The sequence below is a fragment of the Tauraco erythrolophus genome, chromosome 1, assembly GCF_009769465.1.
Source record: "Tauraco erythrolophus isolate bTauEry1 chromosome 1, bTauEry1.pri, whole genome shotgun sequence".
NCBI lineage: Eukaryota > Metazoa > Chordata > Aves > Musophagiformes > Musophagidae > Tauraco > Tauraco erythrolophus.
The window spans coordinates 36,246,098-36,269,126 of record NC_141465.1 but is presented as its reverse complement, the minus strand read 5'-3'; the positions used below and the strand labels follow the sequence as shown (position 1 = coordinate 36,269,126).

General features: G+C 42.1%; 1 protein-coding gene across 1 annotated transcript; it reads left to right on the top strand.

The window, feature by feature from the left end:
- The first annotated feature begins 6,565 nt into the window (after positions 1-6,565).
- RSPH1 (radial spoke head component 1) lies at positions 6,566-13,443 on the top strand. Its single transcript, XM_009983675.2, has 8 exons — positions 6,566-6,742; positions 6,864-6,969; positions 8,198-8,288; positions 8,526-8,661; positions 8,965-9,036; positions 10,768-10,984; positions 11,402-11,545; positions 13,394-13,443. Exons 1-8 carry the CDS (start codon positions 6,566-6,568, stop codon positions 13,441-13,443), a joined length of 993 nt encoding a protein of 330 aa, XP_009981977.2.
- The last annotated feature ends 9,586 nt before the right edge of the window (positions 13,444-23,029 follow it).

Here is a 23,029-nt window from a genome sequence, read left to right as displayed (position 1 = left end):
AGATATTTTTTCATCCTATGAGTGCCGACTGCTTTCTTGGTAGCAGCAGTAACACTGACTGTCGCAAAAGTCTTGAGAAAAGACATTAGCAACAATTTCCTAAATGGAATAGAAGTGACCTGTTGCACTTTAGTGGAAAGGGAGGCTCTACACATAAAAGAAAAACTTGACCATTTTCCCATATGTATGAAGAATGGAATCATAGAATGGTTAGGGTTGGAAGGGACCTCAAAGATCATCTAGTTCCAATCCCCCTGCCATGGGCAGGGACACCCTCCACTACACCAGGTTGCCCAAAGCCTCATCCAACCTGGCCTTGAACACTTCCAGGGATGGGGCATCCACAACTTCTCTGGGCAACCTGTTCCAGTGCCTTACCACCCTCAGAGTGAAAAATTTCTTCCTTATATCCAATCTAAATCTGCCCTCTTTCAGTTTAAATCCATTGCCCCTTGTCCTATCACTACACACCCTTGTAAAAAGTCCCTCTCCAGCTTTCTTGTAGGCCCCCTTTAAGTACTGGAAGGCTACTATAAGATCACCTTGGCCTTCTCTTCTCCAGGCTGAACAGCCCCAACTCTCTCAGCCTGTCTTCAGAGGAGAGGTGCTCCAGCCCTTGGATCATCTTCGTGGCCCTCCTCTGGACCTGCTCCAGCAGCTCCATGTCCTTCTTATGTTGGAATGCAGAATGCATTCTGTACTTCAAAATTAGCAGTAAGGTCAGAGAAATGGGAGACAGGGTATAAATACAGCAGAACACTTCCCCTTTTATAACTTGTAGGAGGGAACTGAAAGGTTATATTTAGCAAAGATGCAAAAAAAAAATATTACCGGTATTTCAAGAATGACTTTCATACTAACTTTTTGTTCCTAATCATCCTGCCTTCAGGATATCCCAATGTTGATTGTACTTGGAGGAGGCAGTTGTAAACTGAGTGGCTAGAAAGATAATTTACTTGTTTTTCTGGCTTGGTTATAAACACAAAAAGAGGCTATCTTTACTTGGTGTAAAAAAACACTAAGCAGCTTTCATTTTGCCTGTAAAGGGCCTGAAAGAGCCATGTGGAGAGAAGTTCCTGTTTTGCAAAGGATTTTGACAATTCAGAATCCGGCTTCATTCTGAATTGGAGGAAAAAATCCCAATATACTGAGGTTAGTGACAGTAAATTCCACTTTGTCCACTGTTTGCCCCCATAATCTAAGTTAATATTTTGAGTTCTTTAAGTGTATCTGATAGCATATATTGCAGAACAATAAAAAAGTCTTGAAATGTGTATTTCCAAACAAGAACTCCCTTTCAGATATTATTTCAATTCCCTAATCCCACAGTTTTCCTCCAAAATGCTGATGGAATCAACCTGGTTTATATGAAATTTCAGGAGAAAGAGAGCTGATTTCGTCAAGTTTTTCCTGACAGCTCCAGTGTACACTTTGCTAGCATCTGATACTGACCATGCAGTACACTAGACTTTGATTTTAGCCTTTATAAGGAGAAAGATGCAAATGACCATCTTCTAAGAGATAACAAAATATTTCCCTACAGATTTCTGTTCTTTGAATACCTGCCAAAAGACATAATCGTACCCAAGTCTCCCCTACCAAAAGCAGTAAATGGTCATTTGCATCTCTAATTTAGCCCAGAGCAAAACTCTAAGTGACTTGGGTGCTCTCACAAAGTAACCAGCTCTGTCAGTAATGATTGAACTGTAGGTAAAGTGAGGAAACCAACCTGTGAAAATTACCTCTACTTCCCCCTCTTAATTTTGATGGCGGAGTCTGAAAAGGCGGTTCCCTGGAGCCACATTGCTGGCTGGGTGGAGAAAAGCTGGTTCGCAGAGGCATTGCCCCTGGAAGCAGGGATGCATGGTAGGACAGGGACACAGAGCAGAGAGCTTGTAGAGGGCAGGAACACCAAAGCATGCCTAGCATGAATTAAACAGCACGCCAGCTTTACCACATCAGAGGTAATGTGTGCACCCTGCTGTATTTTTATCACCTCTTTGAAGCGAGGCACTGATTGCAACGTTGGGGTGAAAAACTAGCACAGTTGTTTCTCGTGTTCCTTGTGCAACCTGTGCTTTCAAAGCTCAGCCAGTGCTTCAAGGAGCCCCTGAGGCCAGGCCTGGCACAGCAGCATTTTCCCTGCAAAACCTCAGCACTGCCAAAAGTCTTTCCTCTCCTAACGCAGGGTAAAGTCCAAAGAAAGTCGGGCGCATAGAGGGCCTTAAAAGTGCCTTTTGGCCATTCCTCCCTACAGAGGAGTTCTCTGGCTAAATTCAAAGTGAGGACCTGCAAAGCAGGATAAAAGGACAGCCAGAGCTGTCCTCTCCTGCAGGACGCACCTTTACAGGGTCCTGGGCTTTTCAGCCTCTTGCTTTGCTGTGTCACTGTCTTTCCCTGTTTCTATGGCAGCTTCGGGTTTCTCTGCGGCTCTCTCTCCCTACAGGGCTTCTGCTCAAACTGCAAAGCAGGAGCTTCTCCAGGGCAGCTTGTAGCTACAGCAGCTGCTGCTCTCTCCGGCCAGGGTGGCTGGCAGTAGGTGTCGGCAGCTGCCAACCAAGCCAGCAGGGCAGATATTCAACACATCTACTAACCCTCTTGGGCCCTTTGCCAAATGAAATTTATATATAAGGTCAGCAGGACCGTAAGAATATTTATGGTATTATATTGGTCCTTTGATGGAAAAGGAAAAAGAACAGGAAAATAAGGATGATAGCAGCCCTTCATTCAATAGCATCATACTTTAACTTTAATCTGACATTGAAACACACCCTAATGCAACTGAAAGACCAGAAACTACAAAATATATCCTCCTTGTCATTAATTATATGCATCAGTATAAGCCATAGTTGTCCTCACAAGGCAGTTTCTAGGTACAGAAAACTTAAAATGATGCCTCCTGCATTTAGGTCAAACTGTATGATCCCGACATACAGATGTTTGTGCTATCTGCCACTTCTAGGTTCAGAGCAGTTTGAATTTTATAAATAAATAGTCCCTGTCTATTTCCTGAGAAAATGAACTGTTCTTCCTTCAGATCCTTTCCTCCTTCAGGACTCTGAAGGAGTATGTGGAGCAAGAGCAGTTAGAGATCATTAGGGGGAGTGTCTCTGACGGCTTGTCACTGCGTCCACTTTGTGTCATAGCTGCCCCCTGGGCTATGTGAACTTTGAAGCCAAAAGACATATCCGGTTATTTTTGTCGTCGAGTTTAACAGGGAGCACCTCTATCTGCATGCCAAACATATTTTCCCTTACAACTCTGAGCCGCAGTGTCTGCTCAGAATTAACATGCCACTCACAGACTAAGTAACCGGTTTTATAATTAGAGACATTACCTTATTGAGGATAAAAGAATTTAGCCATCCTTAGGTGAAAGAAGAAATTGAGGCATCATCAGGAGTGAGAAAAGGAGGAAAGACACATATAACACGCACTCATATCCAGTTCTACAGGAGATAAGCAATCAGAGCAGTAGTTTGCATACTCTGCAGTTACTTATTAACAGTGCAGCCATTATGCAAATGAGGCTTCCCTAGTCAAATGCTAGGGATGTGCAGGAGAGAGAAATAACCATACAATTTTGAGTTAATAAATGTATAGCTTCTTAATGCTCTGCCAGCTAACAAAATTTAATTTCACTGTTCTTAAATGTTTCAAACAGAAAGCACTCTCAAATTAGTAACCGGGTGTTAACTTGGGAGCCAAACCGTTTTTATGAGCTAAGAACATGCTGGTATTTAGCAATAGTTCTCTTCCTTTTTCATCTTTGCCCAGCTGAAAACAAAAAGACACATATGGCACATAAGCGACACATCTTAATAAATAAATACTATTTATTTATTATCTAAATATTGGCTGTTTAGATTCTTACCTATAAAAACTAAGCAAATTTACTGAGTATATGGTGTGTCTTTGCATAGAGATGACCCTGTTTTTCTTCTAGTTTGGGTGGTAAAGCTTTGACCTAGAGTATAAGGTGACTTCCACCACGTTTTCCAACCACTGGCCACTCCTTTTGTGGCCTGCCTCAGAAGTGTCACCTGCTCTGCCCAGTGCTTAGTTAGCTGACTGCTTTTCACCACACATAAGCTCGCATGGCTCCTCTTGTGAAACCTTGCCACTAAATCATTGCGCAAAGCGATAGTGAGGTGGTTTGCCTGACTCCTGTATCGCTGGAAGGCGCCGAGTCCTGCCAACCTCCTGCAAGCACTTTGAAACTGCTGTTTTGTGGAGAAGTGACGTGCCACTTGCATTCAGCAAGACAACATGTCATCCTCAACGTCTGCAGAAGGTGGGCATGAACCATAACATGGTCACCATCAACTCCCACAGCCAGAGTAGATTGATAGGATATTTTCCTCTGTAAAGAATAATAAAGCGGTACCTTGCATTGAGGCAAATAAGATCGTTTTAGACAGTGATTGGTTTTGAATACTGCAGCTCACATTCGAAACATTAAAGAAAAGTGACATGAAATGCAAACCAGGTCTTCTCCATATAGGGTATTATTATTGCTTAATATGGACTGATGCTGGCTATGATATACTATCCTCTCTCTTGCTCCTTGTGAGCTACTCCCTTCCACTCTTCTTGGCATTTTGAGAAAGGAGAGCCCTCTTCTTGCATCCCAACATTGATTTAACTGTAATCATATTTGTATGGGAGGATCTTGATTGCCTGAGTTGACTGAGCCTGTCATCAGAGTTACTGGATCACTGCTGAGGCTGACTGAGTAGAGGAGTTTGGAGAAAAGTCAGAATACAGAGAATTTCCTACATATTAAGATCATTGAGAATGACAGTTACTAAAAGGAGAAGAAAAATATTTAGTGGAAGCAAAAGTAATTGTATGTGTGAAAGCAGAAGATGCGTAAGTGATGTAAAAACCTGACTGACTCATCCTTCTGCTCTCTCACTAGTAACTCTGTTAGAACTGCACGGTGCCCCTGTCACCACAGCAGTGCAACTTCAAAAAAAAATAACGGGAGAGGTAACTTGCACTCCTCTCGTCCATTTATGCAGAAACACAGAATTTTCCAGGCCAGGTCACACAGTGGTTTGATAACTTCCAGTGCCTAAGCTCCAGCACTGATTACTGCCAGAGCATTTCCCTGCCTCTGTCCTGACCCTCAAATTACCCATACAAACCATCCTGCTGTGTTTTGCATGGAAAGTACGACTGCTGACAGTACGACAGTGCCCCAAGCGTGCTGGTGGCAGCCCAAGCACATTTCTGTGACACCTTTTGATGGGCACACGTGGGTCCCATGTCTCTAACTGCACCGTTGGATGTGCACAGTCAGACTAGCTGCGGGAACCCTGTGGGAATCCTGTGGGATTTCAGAGACTGGAGCTGAATGCTGTTGATTGGCCTTCTGGCTCCAGTTTAAGGAGTGTACTGGATTTGCAGTGGGATTCACCAGGTTGCGCGGGGGAAAACGTCTGGTCTGTTGAGCAGGTGAGTGATGCTCGTTAGACTGAAAATGTTAAGATTTAAAACTAAAAGGTAAGATCCACGGACTGGGATTTCTGAACATAATCAAGCCTGACAAGAAAAAAAAAAAAGAAAATTGTTGTTTACCGGCCAAACTGGCCAAACTACTGTGAGCCCTCAGAAGACGGAGAGATCTCAGGTCTCATCTACCTTGTGTCACCAGCCTGTGTTGTCACGACACTCAAGGTACAGGTCAGGCAAAACGAAGCGCAACGAGCGGAAAGGAGATCGGCGCCGTGGGAAAGGCGTTTATTAACACGATATTGCCGCACGCTTCCCAGGAATTCCGCGCCGGGAGGGATTCTCCGCTTGCGGCGCTGCTCCTGGGAGTCGCGGCGGCGGCGGCGCGGGGCGGGGGCGGCCGTTGCTCTCAGCACCCGGGACAGCAGCGCGAGCCCCCGCGCGCGCCCCGCCGGCCGTTGCCATGGCAGCAGCGGCGGCGGCGCTCCCCGTCCCTCCCCCGCCCGCCTGGGTTGCCACGGTGACGGCGACGCCGCCGCCATGTCAGACCTGAGCTCGGAGGAGGCCGAGGAAACCGAGGCCGATTTGGGGGTCCGCCGGGGCGGTCGGGGTGCCGCTGGCGGCTCAGCAGCACGGGAGGAGGCGGCCCTGCTGCGGCGAGGGGCCTGTCCCCGCTGGGAGCAGCCGCCGCCGAGGGCGCTGGGGAGGAGCGGGGCGGGAAGGGGCTCACGGCTGCGGGCGCCTCGGGCAGGGGGTGGGGGAGCGCCGGCGGGGAAGAGTGAACGTTACCGGTCACGGGGTCTTAAATACTGCATGTCGGCCGTGCCGAGCCTGGGAGAGCTCCCGAGGAGCGTCATCGGTGACCACGGGAGTTTCGGAAGCGGGGCTGTATCATTTCGGTCGGGAGCTACCTAGCTTTCTCCATGGGATGAAAGCAAGTAATTCCTACTTTCCAGTAGTGTGTCAGCAAGGTAGGAAAGCCTCTGGGTGCTAGGGTCTGATGAAAAGTGCCTGCATAAGCAGTATATCTGTTGGCCAGGTGCTCCTGTGGTCTCTGTTACAAGCCGAATTGGAGCAGCTTTGAGCTAACATCCACTTTCCTCTGTTTAATGAGGTTAAATCCAGTCAGGTCTAGCCCTCTTAAACATTTTTTTTTCCCCACATTTGATCAGGAATATGATGGTGAACGTAATTCAGAAGGTGAGCGACACGGACGTGGAAAAGCGTATCTACCCAATGGTGATACATACGATGGAGAATATGAACACGGTTTCAGAAGTGGACGGGTAAGACAGTGACAGAAGATGGTGGTCGTGCTTATGTTTCAGCAGTTCTGTTAGTTTGGGCACTGTAGTGAAACGAGAGCGAGAACTGACAAATGTGTTATCTATACCAAATATGTTTCAGGGGACCTACAGATTTAGGAATGGTGCTTGCTACACTGGAGAATATCTTCAAAATGAAAAGCATGGCCAGGGTATTTTTTTTTATCCAGATGGATCAAAATATGAAGGTAAAACACTGAACACAGTTTCAAGGATTTCTGTAACTGAAAAGACACATTCTCCCTCTTCCCCTCTCTCCCCCCCTCATGCAAGGAGACAGTGAATTGGAGAATGTATTATTTTAAGAAGATAGACTTGCTATGAAATGTTTTCCTTTTATTCCTTTTTTACTACAGGCTCTGAGAAGTGTGGGTTTTATTTACAGGGATTTGTATCGATTATTGTGAGAAGTGTGGCATTTCCTAGCATTTTATTCTTGTCATGTCCTCCTTTCAAGTGAGGTGTTCCAAGTCCTAAGAAATATGAAGTATCTTTTACAAATCAATGCAAACTTGGTTGAAGAGAGTATAGTCACTTATTTCCAAATTATGATTAAAAGCACAGATGTGTTCACTATAAAGTATTTTAGGACTTTATTAGGTCCATCCTTAAAAAATAGTCTACTGATTAGAGCACTTACTCAGGGATTGGGATGCCTCTGAAGTTTGGAGAAGTTGAAACTCGCATTGTTTCCCTTCCCCTCTTCCAGGAGAGTACCTGAAATGCTCCTGAGTATCAGTTAGGCTTCAAGGGGCAATATTTTTTCCCCTCTCTTTTCTAAGCTAGGCAAGAAAGAGCATTCATATTGTGAGGGCTAGAAGCAGAGAGCAAAAAGAGCATCCCAGTGTTGCCTTATGGGAGCATATGCACCTGTGTTTGTTTTTTTGTTTTTTTTTGTTTGTTTGGTTGGTTTTAATCTCTCATAGATTTGATTAGAATAGTAGTTAAGACACACAGTCTAGCATCCTTTTGAGTATATATGCCCCGTGACTGATAGAACAATTTTAGCAAATGAGTCAAACTAAAGTAGTGCCTCTTTTTATTTGAGTGGAAATGTCACATTATGTAATGCAACTGTAATACATTACCAAATTTAAAGATAGGAGCAGCATGTTACATGGCTTCTTGTGTTCATAATGATAATGGACAGTGATAATGGAGACAGGCTGTGATGGACAAAAATGAAAGGGAGATCAGACAGCTGCATAAATATGTGTGGAGAGGGACAGACGAACGAAAAAGAAGCAAGGGCTTAGAGTAAGGAATCAAGTAAGGAATGGCATGGAATCGCAATAGTGTCACGGCTTTCTTTTCCTTCTCTAATAATTCACGTATGATAACTTTGCAAACTGACCACTATATCACACAATGAAATACTCCACATCTCACTCTGTTTTTATCGTATTCTCATTAAAGGAGACTGGGTGAATGACCAGAGACACGGCTACGGAAAGTATACATATGCAAATGGAGACACCTATACTGGAGAATGGTTTAACAACAATAGGTTTGTTTCATTCTTACAGTGATGTTTCAAGTCACCCACTGGCATTAAACAGCAAAAGTTATTTTCAAAGCATGGCAGACTTCAGCAAATCAAGTGCTAGTGAATGACCTTGACAGTTTAGTCCAACTTGAGTCATTTCAGCTACTTAAAAAATACAGTTTTAATACTTAAGTTTTAACAAGATCCTAAATTTTTCATATTCATTAATATAAAGCAAAATTATTGTTTTCTCCTTAGGCACGGGCAAGGTACATATATCTATAAAGATACAGGATCTAAGTATATTGGTGGTTGGGTGAACGGAAACCAGGAAGGAGAAGCTGAACTTATCCACCTAAACCATAGATTTAAGGGCAAGTTTTTGAATGGAAAAGTAAGTGTACTGGAAAACTCTCTATTCATCTGAACAGTTAGCGTGGAATTGCCTTAACATGATCTGTTTCCACTTAAAATAAGAAGCTAGGCTCCTGATCTTTTGTAGTATTTCTGATACCCTCAGTGTAACGGAAGAAATCGAATTAATTGGCAGGACAGAACACCAAGTTTCTCTGCAACTTTGCTTTCAAACTATGTTGTTATTGAATTGTATGATTTTGTAGTGAAGCATATTTTACATTTATGTGCTTAGAATGTACTAACTTTATAGTTCTGCTGACTTTTTTGTATCTTTGTGCAGCCTGTAGGTCGTGGCAAATACGTCTTTGATATTGGATGTGAACAGCATGGTGAATACATACAATCAGAGCAGGTAAAAGAAATAATAGTGCAAATTATAATAAATATCAGAGAATTCAGTAAAACAAATCTATTGTTAAGTAATCTATTAAATGCCTTATGGATACTGATGTTAAAGTAGATCTAACCAGTCAAAAAAACGATAGAAACTCATGCACTCTGAAGAACTAAATGAGGTTTCATTTTGCTTTTGCTTTAGCTTCTCTACTTGCAGGAGCAAGTAGCTGCAGGAGTCCTTTCTGCTTAAAGTTTAGAAGAATCAGGACCTTCCCAAATAATTTGAAGTTTCAAACCGCATAAGAATGTAGATATATTTGTACATTTAGCTTGTATTCCACTTTGTTCTAAACACCAGAAAACAATGAAAAATACTTCTTCTTATATTTGTGAATTACTTGATGCTATGTGTACAAGTGGTAATTTCCAGCAGATTTGTGTTTTGGAAATACGTCCCATTGTTGTCCTGGTCCTGTTATGAGCTTTATATCCACAGCTCCTAATAAATGTAGGGCACAGGTGGGATCAGGGCCTGCTTTTCCTTCTCTTCATGCATGAATGTTTTGAAACATTTCTGATTAATATGGTGCAAAATAGCTATAGAAATAAGAAATATATCTTAATATTACTGTTTTGATTTCAATAAAATATGCCACAGTTTAGCTTAGAGTTTCCTACCTCTGTTGTCTGACATATTAGTTCCCATTACACACTGAAAATTCCCCAGTGCAGCAATTGTTTCTTAAGTCAAGGACAAAATAATAGTTAAAAAAATTCTTATCACTAGTGATAGAGATTTGCAAAACATGGAGACTGTTTTGCTTTTCTGGCTAAAACCAAGAGATCCTTAAATTAACCATCAGATTCATGTGAGTATCCAAAGTGATGTGTATCTAGTATCTTCAGTTCGGTTGGGAATTGTTGGATGTGCTGATTTTGGAATATTAGGCCATTGATGTGGGAGTTTAAACATGAATTGAAGAACCCAAGATTAATCACTCAGATTCTGAAAGTCATTACTCTCAACAACAATAATTTCTTCTTATGTGAATGCTGTAGTGACTGTGTAAAGCAAGGGCCAGTGCTGTCATTAAAGGAAGATTAAGTTTTGCCTCTGCTTTACTTGAAGAAATTGCAGAACAAGACCCATTTTAAAAAAATTAAAATAAATTAGTTTGCAATATAGATAATGATTCTATTACTAAGATTCCCTCATATTTGGATTTAAAAAAGCATGCTTTTTTAAATAAAAAAAATTATCTTTCAATTTCAGAAACATAAGCTTTGTAGAGTACCTTACTACTTCCTAGACCCATTCCAAGGTCTTCCCTAAGCAAAGACTGAGGCAGAAAGAGCTGTTTCTGTGTGAGACAGACAGTGTAGCATCTACCAGATAGAGCATCAGGTCTTGTTTGCTGCTGTTATACTGTAGACAGGCATAGAAGACATAGTTGATAGGCCCCTCACAGTTGTTCTGTTCATGGGAGAGACAAAATTTTAGCATAATGAAGGCGAGCTGGCAAGCATTGATCATTAGTAACAGCCAACAGACTTCATCAAGATTCAAAGTGTAGTTTCTTCCAAGATTTGTGGCTGCTGAATTTTCTCCATCTGAAAATACTTTGAAAGACCATGTCATTGCCATTTTGAGCCCAGGTAAATAGGTTTTAGTACACAAAACCATCACCTTAGTTACTCCTTTAATTCCAGTAAGATGAGATGCTGAATTTCATGAGTTGTCTTCTAGGATAAAGAAGAGGGAGAAGAAGAAGAGGAACTCTCACTACTTGTTGCAACAAAATGGAAAGCATCAGAAATTACCAAACTAACACTCTGGACTCCCCATGGGGAAAACTCATCTTCTCCCAGCCAAGCCTCTCCATTGGTGGCAGCAGCAGCAGAAGCAGTGGAAGAAGGAGCAGCAGCAGCAGTAACCGAAGAGGAGAAAATGCCATCAATTGCAGGTTTGTTCTGCTGGACAGCTAGGAACTCTATGCTTTGACTATCCCCTGAAACCGTGTTTTTCAGGTTTTTATATTGAGAGGTTTTTTGACCTTTTTTTCCCTATAATTTAGCAGATGTTGAATGTTGGGAACTTCTAAACCTGTCCATAAACTGCACAATATGTATATGTCTATTTTATCTCACATAGCATGCTGAGATCCAACTGTCTTGGGAAGCCTGTAAATCATTTTAGTCTCTACCATGGCCTATTATACAAACTTGATTATAAACAGTTACAGAAAATTTTGTGGGATTTCTCATGTGACTAAAGACTTCAGATTTCAGTGAAAGTTATTAGCTACTGCATGAAAGCAATGGCTCAGGGCAAATTTGTAAAAATTAATATTCTTTGGTATTTCTGTTTTCTCATATTTCAGTCACGGATTACTCTGCTGAGGGTAGGGATGACAAATCTTCTCTCCATGAAGTATCTAGTGAAGTTTTTAGCCCTGAAAGGGATGCAGGAGAGGAAGATGAGGGAAGCAGAGAGGAAGAAGAAAACCAGGATCAAGAGGATCAAGGTGAGGAATGGAGGGTGCATGCTCATTCTTCAGTTAGCAATCAGAGTTTGAAATGATGTATGTCAATCAGCTGAAGACACGCTGCTGCTGAGAGATCCATTAGCAAGCTGAAGAGACCATGGGAATCTCCACCTTTCTTAAGGGAGGCAGTCCTCTATAGATGTAAACTGGTTTTGAGTAGACAAGTTCATACTCTGTAATGGTACAAATTAGAAGTGACACTTCTGTGCAGCAGTATCTATGCATGTACAGTTGACAGCATTTGCAAAGCTGAATTTGTAAGTGATTGCATTTGCAAAGGTGGGTTTTTTTTGTACAAAAATGAGAGAAGATTTCACACCCTTGGGAATCCAGTGGGTTTTGATCACATCACTTTTCTTTCATGAATGGAACTGTGTATTCTTATTCTCTTAAATGAAGTTAAAAAACAAGCAAAAAAAATTTTCTGAAGAAACAAATTTTAGGTATTGTTACGCATAATGATTTGAACAGTTAGCCAAAAGTTCGTATCTGGTTGATTTGTTTCTCTTTGGTTTCAAACCAAAGAGATTTGAATTCAGATGCTCAGGTTTTCTTCCAGGCAGTTCAAAAGCCTGTTTTTTGTACAAAATTACTAAGAAGCAACAAAAGGATGCATCTGTATTTACTCATATTTGGCCTATAGCCCTCCACCCAATTGTGTTGTTTGTATTTATTGTTAACATTTACAAGCTTGTATGTATGATATATGAAAACATAAGATGAATGTATCAATTTGTATTCAGTCCATTTTACAATAAATCAAAGCAAAGCACTATCCACAGGGATCAGAAAGACTATTAAACCATGTGAAAATGTCTGAAGGTATAGACTAAACATTTAGGTTAGCCCTTGGAATTTTCATAGTTTATTTGCTCTCATTTTTCACCCATCATCTGTGAAGGTGCTCTCCTGCTTCAGGGCAGACTAGTCACTAGCTCATCTGGTGTGTAGGACTGACATCTTACAGGATCCCCAGGCTTGGATCAGATCCAGTAGCAATCTAAGCAGGTTTCCTGCATAGCTCTGCTTCGGATTTGGCAAAAGTTCATTGAGCCTGGTTTTTCTCAAAGCCTCCTGGACTCAAATAACCATTTTTGACTGAACTTGATTCTAACAAATTTTCTGGCCTACCACAATGAAGCAGTTCTAGTATTCTCATTTTTTTGTTTGCTTTGTTTTGTTTTGTTTTTAAAAGAACAGATGGACCCAAGTATCTGTCAGAGACAGCATAGATGCATATTCCAGTGCATGAAAGCACAGGAATGTGATAGATGTTCTCAAAGTTCCTTCCAGCTCTTTGTTTCTAGAATCAAAGAGTTGGATTTCATACATTTTTCAGAATAGGTCTATATCCATAATTAATTAGGCAGTATATTGTTCCTCTCATCTTCATGTTTAGCAAGATTATGTTACAGTAAGAGGAAATGATTTGAAGAAAATATGCATACTATGAAGAGCAGGTGTAACAAAATCTGGTTTCTTGCAGCCTTATTTCTCTCTCCCATTACCGTAATTTTTTTTTTCCACACAGGAATTCCATCCTTGCTCCATGTTTCTTATGATACTTGTCTAAATAGGAGACATTCTTTGGCTATTCTAGAGTTGCATATGGGCTGGCTGGCAGTCAATATGTGTGTACTGAGTCTGTCTGGCAGCTGACAAACAACATATAGCAGTTAAATTCAAGTATTGGCAGTGAAACGCATTGGAAAGATGACTGAAGAAGACAATGTAGTCCTAGAATTATGTTTTAGGTTACTAGGATTACTTTCCAGTATTTTATAATAAAATGCGTCTCTATATCCTGTCTTTCCTTTGCCTCCACAGGAACTACTGGTTTAGAGGATAAGGAGGATGAATCAAAGGAAGCAGTGTAATTGGATACAACTAAAGACAAAGAGCCAGAAAAAGGAAATTTTGGAGTAAATAATTTCTTATGGTAAACCTGCAATATTTGTAATCATAAAAGGCTGAGTTAAGATACTTTGAATAAACATTTCTGTCACTGTTCTATAGTCTGGAATATATCTCTGATACTTTTATGATCTCAGAATGTGCAGTCTTAGGACAACTTTATTCCATGTAGCAGGTAGTCAGTTGTGGAATTCAGTATGGGATTATTTTGGATCCATGAAGTTGTGTCCTCACAAGTTTACAGAAGCAAACTCAATCTTCTTCCACTACTGGTAGTTCTTCTCTTCCTTGAACCCTACCTCTGGGAACAGAGACGTGGGAGTCTTGCTTGTGAAGACAAAGACAAAGGCAGTGTTTGGCTTCCCAGCTCCATCTGTATCCCCTGTCACTAGACCCATCAATTGCAGGCCTACATTTTCCTTGTCTTATGCTTTTATTGTTCGTGTAGCTGTGGAATCTCTTCTTGTTGCTCTGAATCTCCCCTTGCCAGTTTGAACTCAAGCTGAATTTTGCTTTCCTAAAACACCAGTGCAGTGTTTTTCAGTTCTTCCTTTGTAGTCTGTTTTTGCTTCTATTTTTTTATACTACTACTCTTTTTTGCAGTCAGTCCAAGCTTGTTTACCTTGTAGCCTTCCTTAAGCTGTTTAAAGGAGATGGTCAACTGATCAGGGCGAGGAAATAGAAGAGCTCCATGCATTCAACCTGCTTCATCACATAGAGGACAATTCTCCTCATTTTCCCTTACTGATGAGAGCCCTTCATTCATTGGAGAGCTCCACCTGTGTGAGCTGTCCCGCCGGGTTTCTGTTCTTCCAAGGACGTCACAGTTCTGCATCTGAACACAGAGCAGTTCCTAGTTCCTCCTGTTTGTTTCCCAGGCTGGATCCGTTTGCATACATACACTTACGGTAGGCTCCCTTTTGACTTGTTTTGTCTTTTCCGAGGGATATCTTGCTCCCATCACCCGCTCATTTACTTGCCACCCCTGAACTCTATTCCTTCACTTAGTGTAAGCAGTTATCACCACCCTTCAAGGTATCAAGTTTAAGTCTCTCCTCACCAGATTTGCAAACCTGTTGGCAAAGCTACTCGTACCCCATTTTGTTAGATCTCCTTGTTCTTCCAAGAGAGACCCATGGTGATGAAAGCCAAGGCACTAGCTATGGCAACAGCAATGTGACCAGTTGTTACCTCTCAGGATTGCATCCTCTCCCACCTGACCTCTTCCATGAAGGATCAAGGGGACATCCTATGCATTCCCATGTCCTTTGCCACCCAGAATCCTGCAGTTACTCTTTTTCTGCTCCAGGTGTCCCTCAGCAGTATCACTGATCATCACACTGATGAGCAATGAGAGGTAACAGTCAGGGGACCGGATGAACCTTGGCCATCTCTGCACAGCATCCGGTATCTAGGCATCTGCTAAACAGCAAACCTCTCATGACTGCATGTTAGGTCAGCAGTAAGGTTTCTTTATTCCCTATGGAAGGAATAAATAATAATAATTCTCCAACTGCTACCACTTGCTGCTGATGCTCAAGCTGGGCACACCTGGCTCTGAAGCCTCCCTTAGCAGAATATATTCCCCTCCCATGGCTATCAGGGCTCCATATCAACTCTTTGCATTGAGGCCTGAGCAGGGAGGACGAACATTTCTCCTGCTGCCAGAAGTCATGAACTTCAGCACCCTCCCTCGGGGGAGTCCCCATCCACTGCTCCATCCAGCACAGCCCCTACACATCCTTCCATCTTAGGCTCAGGCTCTCACCTCTGTGGAGACCCTGCTGATATTCCATTTACCCTCCTTAATAGCCAACAGTCTGCACATCTCCTTCTGCAGGACCTTGGATACACAGCACCTGGACAACTACACACCTCCCAAAGGGGAGGGCCCCATCACCCACGGTCCCAGTGAGACACCTGGACACGACATCCCCCTGCCCAAGCCCTGCCTAGGCTGTCACCACTGACATGCCAAGGATACTTTCTTCACTGCTGCTGCAGATCAGACCCAGTAGCTCATCACCACTGGTATTGCACAATTTCACACTGTTTGCAGGAGAGTTTCTGCCTTTCCCAGCACCCGCATAAACTACCTCTGCTCTCCCTGCTGTATTCCCATCTCCCAGCTGAATAAGCATCCCTACACAGCAGTCAAAACCCAGCCCAGCACTCCCTAATCAGCAGGCAGTTAACCACCAAACACGCGGCTCCTGTTAAAGCAAGAACCTGTCAACCAGGAAGCAGCCAGCAGGAGACAGCAGCTGCCGAAGCCCCCTAGAAGCCGCCAGAATCAAATGGCATTATGTAAATAGTAAGTTAAAAGTACAGAGGAAGGCAGAGCTGCACAAAGTGTTGTACAAGCACTAAATGCCATGGACAGATCTTCTCTTCTGCAGGTGAATAAAGCTGCTCTGAAGCATTTTTTCCTGATGATGATAATAATATATAAGCAATACCTTAATTATTAACATATGTATCTGACTTTAATTGACTCTCTTATACTGTGAGAATATTGGTATGAATGCCTAGAGCCTGAGGTGGAGACTTACCAGGCAGTAGCAGTTTGCTTTTGAAGCACAGTAACTGGTTTTGGCCCAGTCGGGATAAGAGATGTACTGATGTTGCTGAAAAAAGACCTGATTTTTTTTTATTCTTCACATCACAGCAGGAAATCTATACTAAAATTTTAGTTTAGGAGAAAAAGTGAAAACATTCTAACAAGTTTATTTTCTCAACAACTCACAATTTCAGCAAAGGTATGCCCGGAAGTTTGAAAGGTAGTGATAAAAACGGATTAACAGAAAGTAGAGATAAGGAAACGAGTCATATAAATAGAGTTTATGACTTCTTCCTGCAATCTTTCTTCTGTCAGAAACACCATAGTGAGAAAATTCCCATACAATCTTTCCCCTCCTATCTTACATGTAATTTTATTGCAATTTCTTGTCACACCAATTGTGACTTCGGTAAGCATTTTTAAAGGTGGTTATCTTTCCTTCTTTTTGCTTTCTTTGGCAAATAGAAGCACTGCATTTCCATTATTACTGTAGCTAGATCAAAGCAAACTTGGCTTGCTAATGTTGGGAGTTTTTCTCTTTTTATAAAAACCTGTCATCAGTTTACCTGCTAGTTTTAATATATTCTACTGTAAATTTGAGAAATGTCTGCACAGCCTATTTCCCAACTCATTTCCATTTTAAAGTAATCTTCAGTTCAAGCTGAGTTCATTCTTGGATGATTTATGAAATTATCATCTCCCCTGCAGCAGCCAGTACTGTACTTTTTACTAGTACATGAGTGACCTCCAGTGGCTTACCTGCAAACAGTGCTTCCTGTCCGGAATCTAATCAAGAACAGCTAAGAACATCTGGAAGTCTCTAAAGTGCTAAAAAAGTGCTCCCAAGAAGATGACTTGCTCCTTTCAGAAACCAGTGGTGCTTCAGAAACCAGTGGAACTTGCAGGGTTACAGCAGGCTGTCTTCCCTCCCCCCCCCCCCCCCCCCCCCCCCCCCGGCTTTTTCAAAGGCCAATAAATTTGTTATACAGTGCAAGGTAGGTTTTTCTAAACTGGTTATGTACTTTTCAAATGTGTCTTGGGTCTTTCACCATGTTAGAAATAATGTCAGAAATTGAACTTTAGGGGAAGAAAACAGGTTAAGGGGACATGGAATTGCTTTTATACTTGATTCAACTTTCCCACATATATACTTGTCATAGTTTAACCCCAGCTGGCAACTAAGCCCCACACAGCTGCTCGTTCACTCCGCCTCCAGTGGGATGAGTGAGAGAACTGGAAGGTGTAAAAGTGGGAAAACTCGTGGGCTGAGATAAAGACAGTTTAATAAGTAAACCAAAAGCTGTGGGTGCAAGCAAAGCAAAATAAGGAATTCATTCACTATTTCCCATCGGCAGGCAGGTGTTCAGTCATCTCCAGGAAAGCAGGTCTCCATCACCTGCAATGGTTACTTGGGAAGGCAAATGCCATCACTTCAAACGCCCCCACTTCCTCTTTCTTCTTCTCCCCCTATCTTTTATTGCTGAGCACAACATCATATGGTCTGGGATACCCCTTTGGTCAGTTGGGGTCAGCTGTCCCAGCTGTGTCCCCTCCAAACTTCTCACGCACCCCCAGCCTACTTGCTGGCACGGCAGTGTGAGAAGCAGAAAAGGCCTTGATGCTGTTTAATCATCTGTTCATCAGTAACTGAGAGTTATTGTTAGCATCCCTGTGTTACCAACACTGTTCTGGTCACAACTCCAAAACATAGCCTCATACAGGATACTATGAAGAAAATTAACTCCATCCCAGTCAAAACCAGTACAGTATCCCAAAAGACGACATCCCTTGAAAGGGTCTTTGGTAACCTGCCTTGTTCTGCCTGTAGGCCCAGCAAAGAGGTTATCTGTAACCTGCTTCTCTGTGCCAAGAGCATCTCTCCAGGTGTGGCACGGACATAAAGATCTCCGCACGAAGCGCTGCTGAGCTGTATGGGTATGTGAAGGAAGAAACTACGGCGCAGATGCAGATGTCTGTGCATTTCAGCCCTGCAGAAGAGCACAGAGGATCGCAGAGTCCGAAGTTTTATTGCATGCATGAAGTGGGAAACAAAGCTGTAAAAGAGATTTACATGTGTGTTCCATATTCTTCTGCCTGGAATATGCAGCTTGGCTCCGCTTGTGCAGGCGAGTGATTGTTTGCGATTCATTTGCCAACCCCCACAATCACAGAGGTTTTCACTGGCAGAGGCATTTCCACAATGGAATCTTTAGAGGTTTTTTTATTTAAATAGCACAGTTACTCTCATGTGCTGGAGCAGTTTCAAACATTCTCAAGTACAGTGAAGTACCGTATAATTTTAAACTGAACACCACAGTGTTTTGTAAATTAACAACTTCCTGACATGAGTTCTGTGGGACCACAAAACCTCATTTCTGAGGTATGTCTAGCTTGCTATTTTTCATAAAGGCTGATGCTTTGGCAAGGTTCTTATGAATAAATTGGTACTGGATAATAGGTTATATTGCCTATACTTTCCATTCTGTGTATGATTTATTCAGCTTTCTAGTCCACAGATGGCAAGAGAAAACTGCAGAACACCTGGGAAAGAATATCTTAGTATCAGACAAATTTAGGGACCACTGAGCTTTAAAAGACAGAAGTAAGGTCATTACATTTTAAAAGTCTTCTGTCAAAATTGAATTAATGACTTTTCATAAACAGATTTGCAACAGAAATTCCTGCTGTGAATTAGAAAGCATATGTGTGTTAGTAGCATTTCTGTTTGCTTTCCCCTCAACCCAGCAGTATTTGAACACCAAAATGCTACAGATTTAGGCCCTGATTTTTCAAATGCTTGATTACACAAATTGTTTCATTAAGGAGGCACTTTCAGGTGCATCAGGTTAAATGTTTTAACAATATGGTTTTGAGTTTATTCCTTGCACTCATTCTCCAAGTTCTTCTAACTAAGTGTTAGAATCAAGAAGCCTGAAGTGCTTTTCAGACCCTTTGTGATCTCCACAAAAAAAAAATTGTAAAATTAAATGATTCACCAACTCCTTCCTATTCTACATGGTACAATCTTTCATTTTTCAAAGCTTTTGTGCTGTTCTCAAGTTCAAAGAGTCATGAACGTTTTAGTTTTTAATCATCCATTAAAGAAAGCACTCAAAGATGAAGAACAGACTCATACATCTTTCTGAACCCACAATAAAAAACTGCATACAGTCTTTTAAAAAAATTTCCCTTTGTTTCAGAGCATTTCAATAACAAACCTCTCAGGAGACAGTCAAAAATCTGCTCAACTGCTTTACTCCTCGCCTGATGACTTAAAATTGTGCAAAGCGAATAGAAATAACCACTGTTCTGAGTCAGCAGAATTGCACATTCGCCTTGCAACACAACAGTATCAATGCTGGCACAAGGAAAAAGCTTTGAAAAAATCAGGAACAAAACATTCTTAGCATTTTTTCATCTTGCTTTTCAGAAGAACTGGCCTCAAGTGTCTCTCCAAGCAGTTCTGCCTGAAAGTAGTCCCAATTATTATTATAAAATTCTATGTTACTTACTATACTTTCAAATTGTATGGAAGGAGCATTCTTCTTTGAAAACAAAAAAATGCTGCTTCTCCTCCCCATCCCTTAATCACAGCAGATCTTATTTAGTCATGTAAACCTGAGGTGGTGCTTTCCCACAAGGTGTCATCGTAGATTAACTAAACTGTAGGTCTTTATCAAAAGAATACATCTTTTCAGTTTTTAAGATACAAACAAAACATTCAGATTCTCTAGGTAATGCTAAAAGCATCTGTTAAAGTACATAACTTTGTAATGAAATAGATCCAATTAAAGAAAATTGCAATGGAGTAAAGCAACATCTATTTTTTGAAGTTGCATACAAAATCAAGAAACTGGAAAATAATTTCCTATTTCTTTTGCTCATTACAAAAAAACCCCAAACATTTCAAAGCTTCCAAGGACATTTTCTTCATTTCACCTGTGTTCCGTGATTAGTTTCACATCATGAACACACCACATTAGGAATTATCTTTCTTTCCTAAGCACTAGATTTTACAACTAAGGACCCTTGTACGTTAAGATATAGTTTCAGCTCTGATCCCAGAACATGTTCTTTAGAGGTGAACTTGTGTTCACATGGGTTCCCAGGAAAGCCAAAAGCTGGGTCCTTGTGAGCAGAAGAGCTTGTCCCCTTTTGTTATTAAAATGGAGATGATACAGTTTCAAAGGCTTGCTATTTCTGCTGCCTGTTCTTTCTACTCAATTGATTTGGATGGTAGAAATAGGGAAATATTTATAAGTTAAATAAATTATTTTGCAACTAAGCATTTGTCCTCACCTGCTCAGCACTGTCTGAATTAGAAACCACTGCAAGAGAAATATTTAAGTCCCCAGACTCTCTTTCCTACATGCTCTGAGGTTTAATTCCTCGCATTCTCTGAAGTTAAATTCATTGGAGTGCATCTGTATTGAAAAAAAAAAAAAAAGGATAGTGGGATTTTTATTAAAGTGTGTTGTCAATCTGCCTGTTAAGTATATTGAGTTTGCAAATAGTGTTGTTCATGCTCTGTGGGTCTTTTGATGACATGCCAAGATGAGGTTAGCTGGTTGAATCCTTCCCCCATGTCCTCCCCACCTGTAAGAAAGGTCCCACCAGACAAGAGAGGCACTTCCTCCAACCTTGTCCATCTCATCTCGCAACATCTGTTTATCTGCTCCTGGCTCCGTCCCGAGGTGGTCAGTGTGTCATCATGGCCCACTCTCATGGGGTGTCATTTGAGCAGCAGGCATTTTCCCTTCCCACATGAATGTGGAGCACCACCATCACTCCCACCTATCCTTCCTCTCACCTGGGATTTTGTTTTGCTCCAGCCAGCCACCGTGCCTGGGCCACTGAGCTCAAGACCTCCTTTTATGCAATAATGTAATTGCAGAGGCATGTGCCCCATTGGAGAAGAAAGGCACTCCCCATGGCTTGCCTGTGTTTCTTCTCACATAGAGCGGTGGGATCAGTCCCAAGGCTGGAGCTATTCAAAAGGCCAAAAGCAGATAGGTTGAAACCTGGAACATACACTGCAAAAGCTGTCTCAAAAGTCAACTTTTCAGACGTGAGGGGCAACGGTAGCATGGAGCATAACAAGTACAGCTGCTACCATGCCTTAAAGCAGAGCCAGGTCCCTATCCAGAGGCTGTATCCCTAACAAAAGCTCAACCTAGAAATACACACCAATGCTCGCACAACCCTGGTACCGCACACCCCCAAGCCCTGGTCAGAGCTGGGACCATCTCTGACATGGTGGTTTCAGACTGGGGTGACAGCTTCTTAAATTACACCTGTCCTTTAGTTTGAAATTGCTTGATGAAATCAGAGCAAATCACACCAAAAGCAAAGCTTTCATAGAAATGAAAGCCCCATGGGAGCACTGTGAGGTGGGACCTGACTCCTCTGCAGACATTGAGCTCAAACCTCCCAGAAGCGACCAGACATGTGCCATGCCCAGTGCCAGGTCCTTGCTCCATGCCACGCCTACTGCCCCACTGTGCCCATTTTCCCCCTCTGTTTCCACTTGGACAAGTTCCTTGGTGAGGAAACAGGAATCATCCCTCACCACACCTGCCCCTCTCAGCAGACAGCAAGTGCATGACAGGGTGAGATGTGAAGTAACCAAGCCACGGTCTTCTCAGCGCTGCAGTGGCACCCTGCTTCCCCAGAGCAAGAAGAGACTGTGATGGCACCTGGGGTTTTTACCTTTTACTGGGACTGCATCCATAGCCACTCATCTCGTGCACTTGAGCTGCAACCAGTGATTCAGTCCTATGCCTTTCCATGCATCATTTGCTAGCTGAAGAGTTCCTGTCTTGGCCCTGGGGCATTTGATTTTCACTTTAAGTTACCGCGCTGTCAGAAAAGCGAGAGCTCAACCAACTTCAACAGAGCCAGAAAGTCAAAATGAACCATTTCAGGTGCAAGACCAAGATAAAAAATCTCCACACTCACTGATAAGGGTGCTTGTCAGACACCGCTCAGTCTCCAAGCCTGAACGTCGGATGGGCTCTACCACACGCCCTGATGGCTAATGGCATGTGTGCAGAGATATATCGAGAAGGAGCAGAGAGATGAAGAGTGAAAAAGAAAATGTTTTTAGCCATGCTAAGAGAGAAAGAGAAACCTCCATTGTTCCCTCTCATTGAAAGAAATACTTGTGCTTTCCCAGAGGTAGTTATCTGAGAGGGTAACTACAAAGGAGAATTAGAAAGGAAAATAGACTGTGGGAAGGCACGTTCCTGTTTGTGCATACAATATTAGGGCTATGTACCCTTAATCAAACAAATCAAAAGAAGAGCTGCAGAGACCTTGCAGGTGACTCGTCTGATAGATGTGTCACCATTTATACAATTTGGCACAGAACAAAGCAAAGCTGTTGTCCTATGAATGCTATCTCAAGAAGTGTTCAGCTGTCAGAGTTGCTCACATCACGGTTTTGTCACCAGTACACTAACGCAGGGAGTCTTTCTTTGTCTCAGCAACAATAAAGCAACCAGTTCCATTTTCTTCCAAAAGGAATAATTTAGTTCCTTTTGCAATATGGATCGCCGAATTGGGAGCTGTTGTGATAGAAAATAGGCCCTCTTTGTAGAAGTTAATAAAGTCACTGTGGTATTTGCTTTCACGAAACTGGTGGAGTGAACAGGAAACGTCATGGCTCTAGGTAGAGCTGGTGTCCTCTTTGAGTAGATGATTTTTTCAGTCCCAGTTTCTCTGTTTGTCTGAAAACATCCAAGTGTATGAAAAAAAGCAATTCTTACTGAATGTATTTTGGTCTTGGAAAATGCAACATTGCCTACTTCAGTGCCTTTAGCAGTAGAATTTATAATCAGCTGGTTCTGTATTTATTAAACATTGGTACTCTCAGAAAAGGTGTAAAAGCACTTTCTTCACCACTGGAAGAGTTATTTCTCACTTACATGCTAGTTCCTAGGTTCCTTCTTCTCAGCCACTGAAACAAAAAAAAAATTCAGGCACGAAAC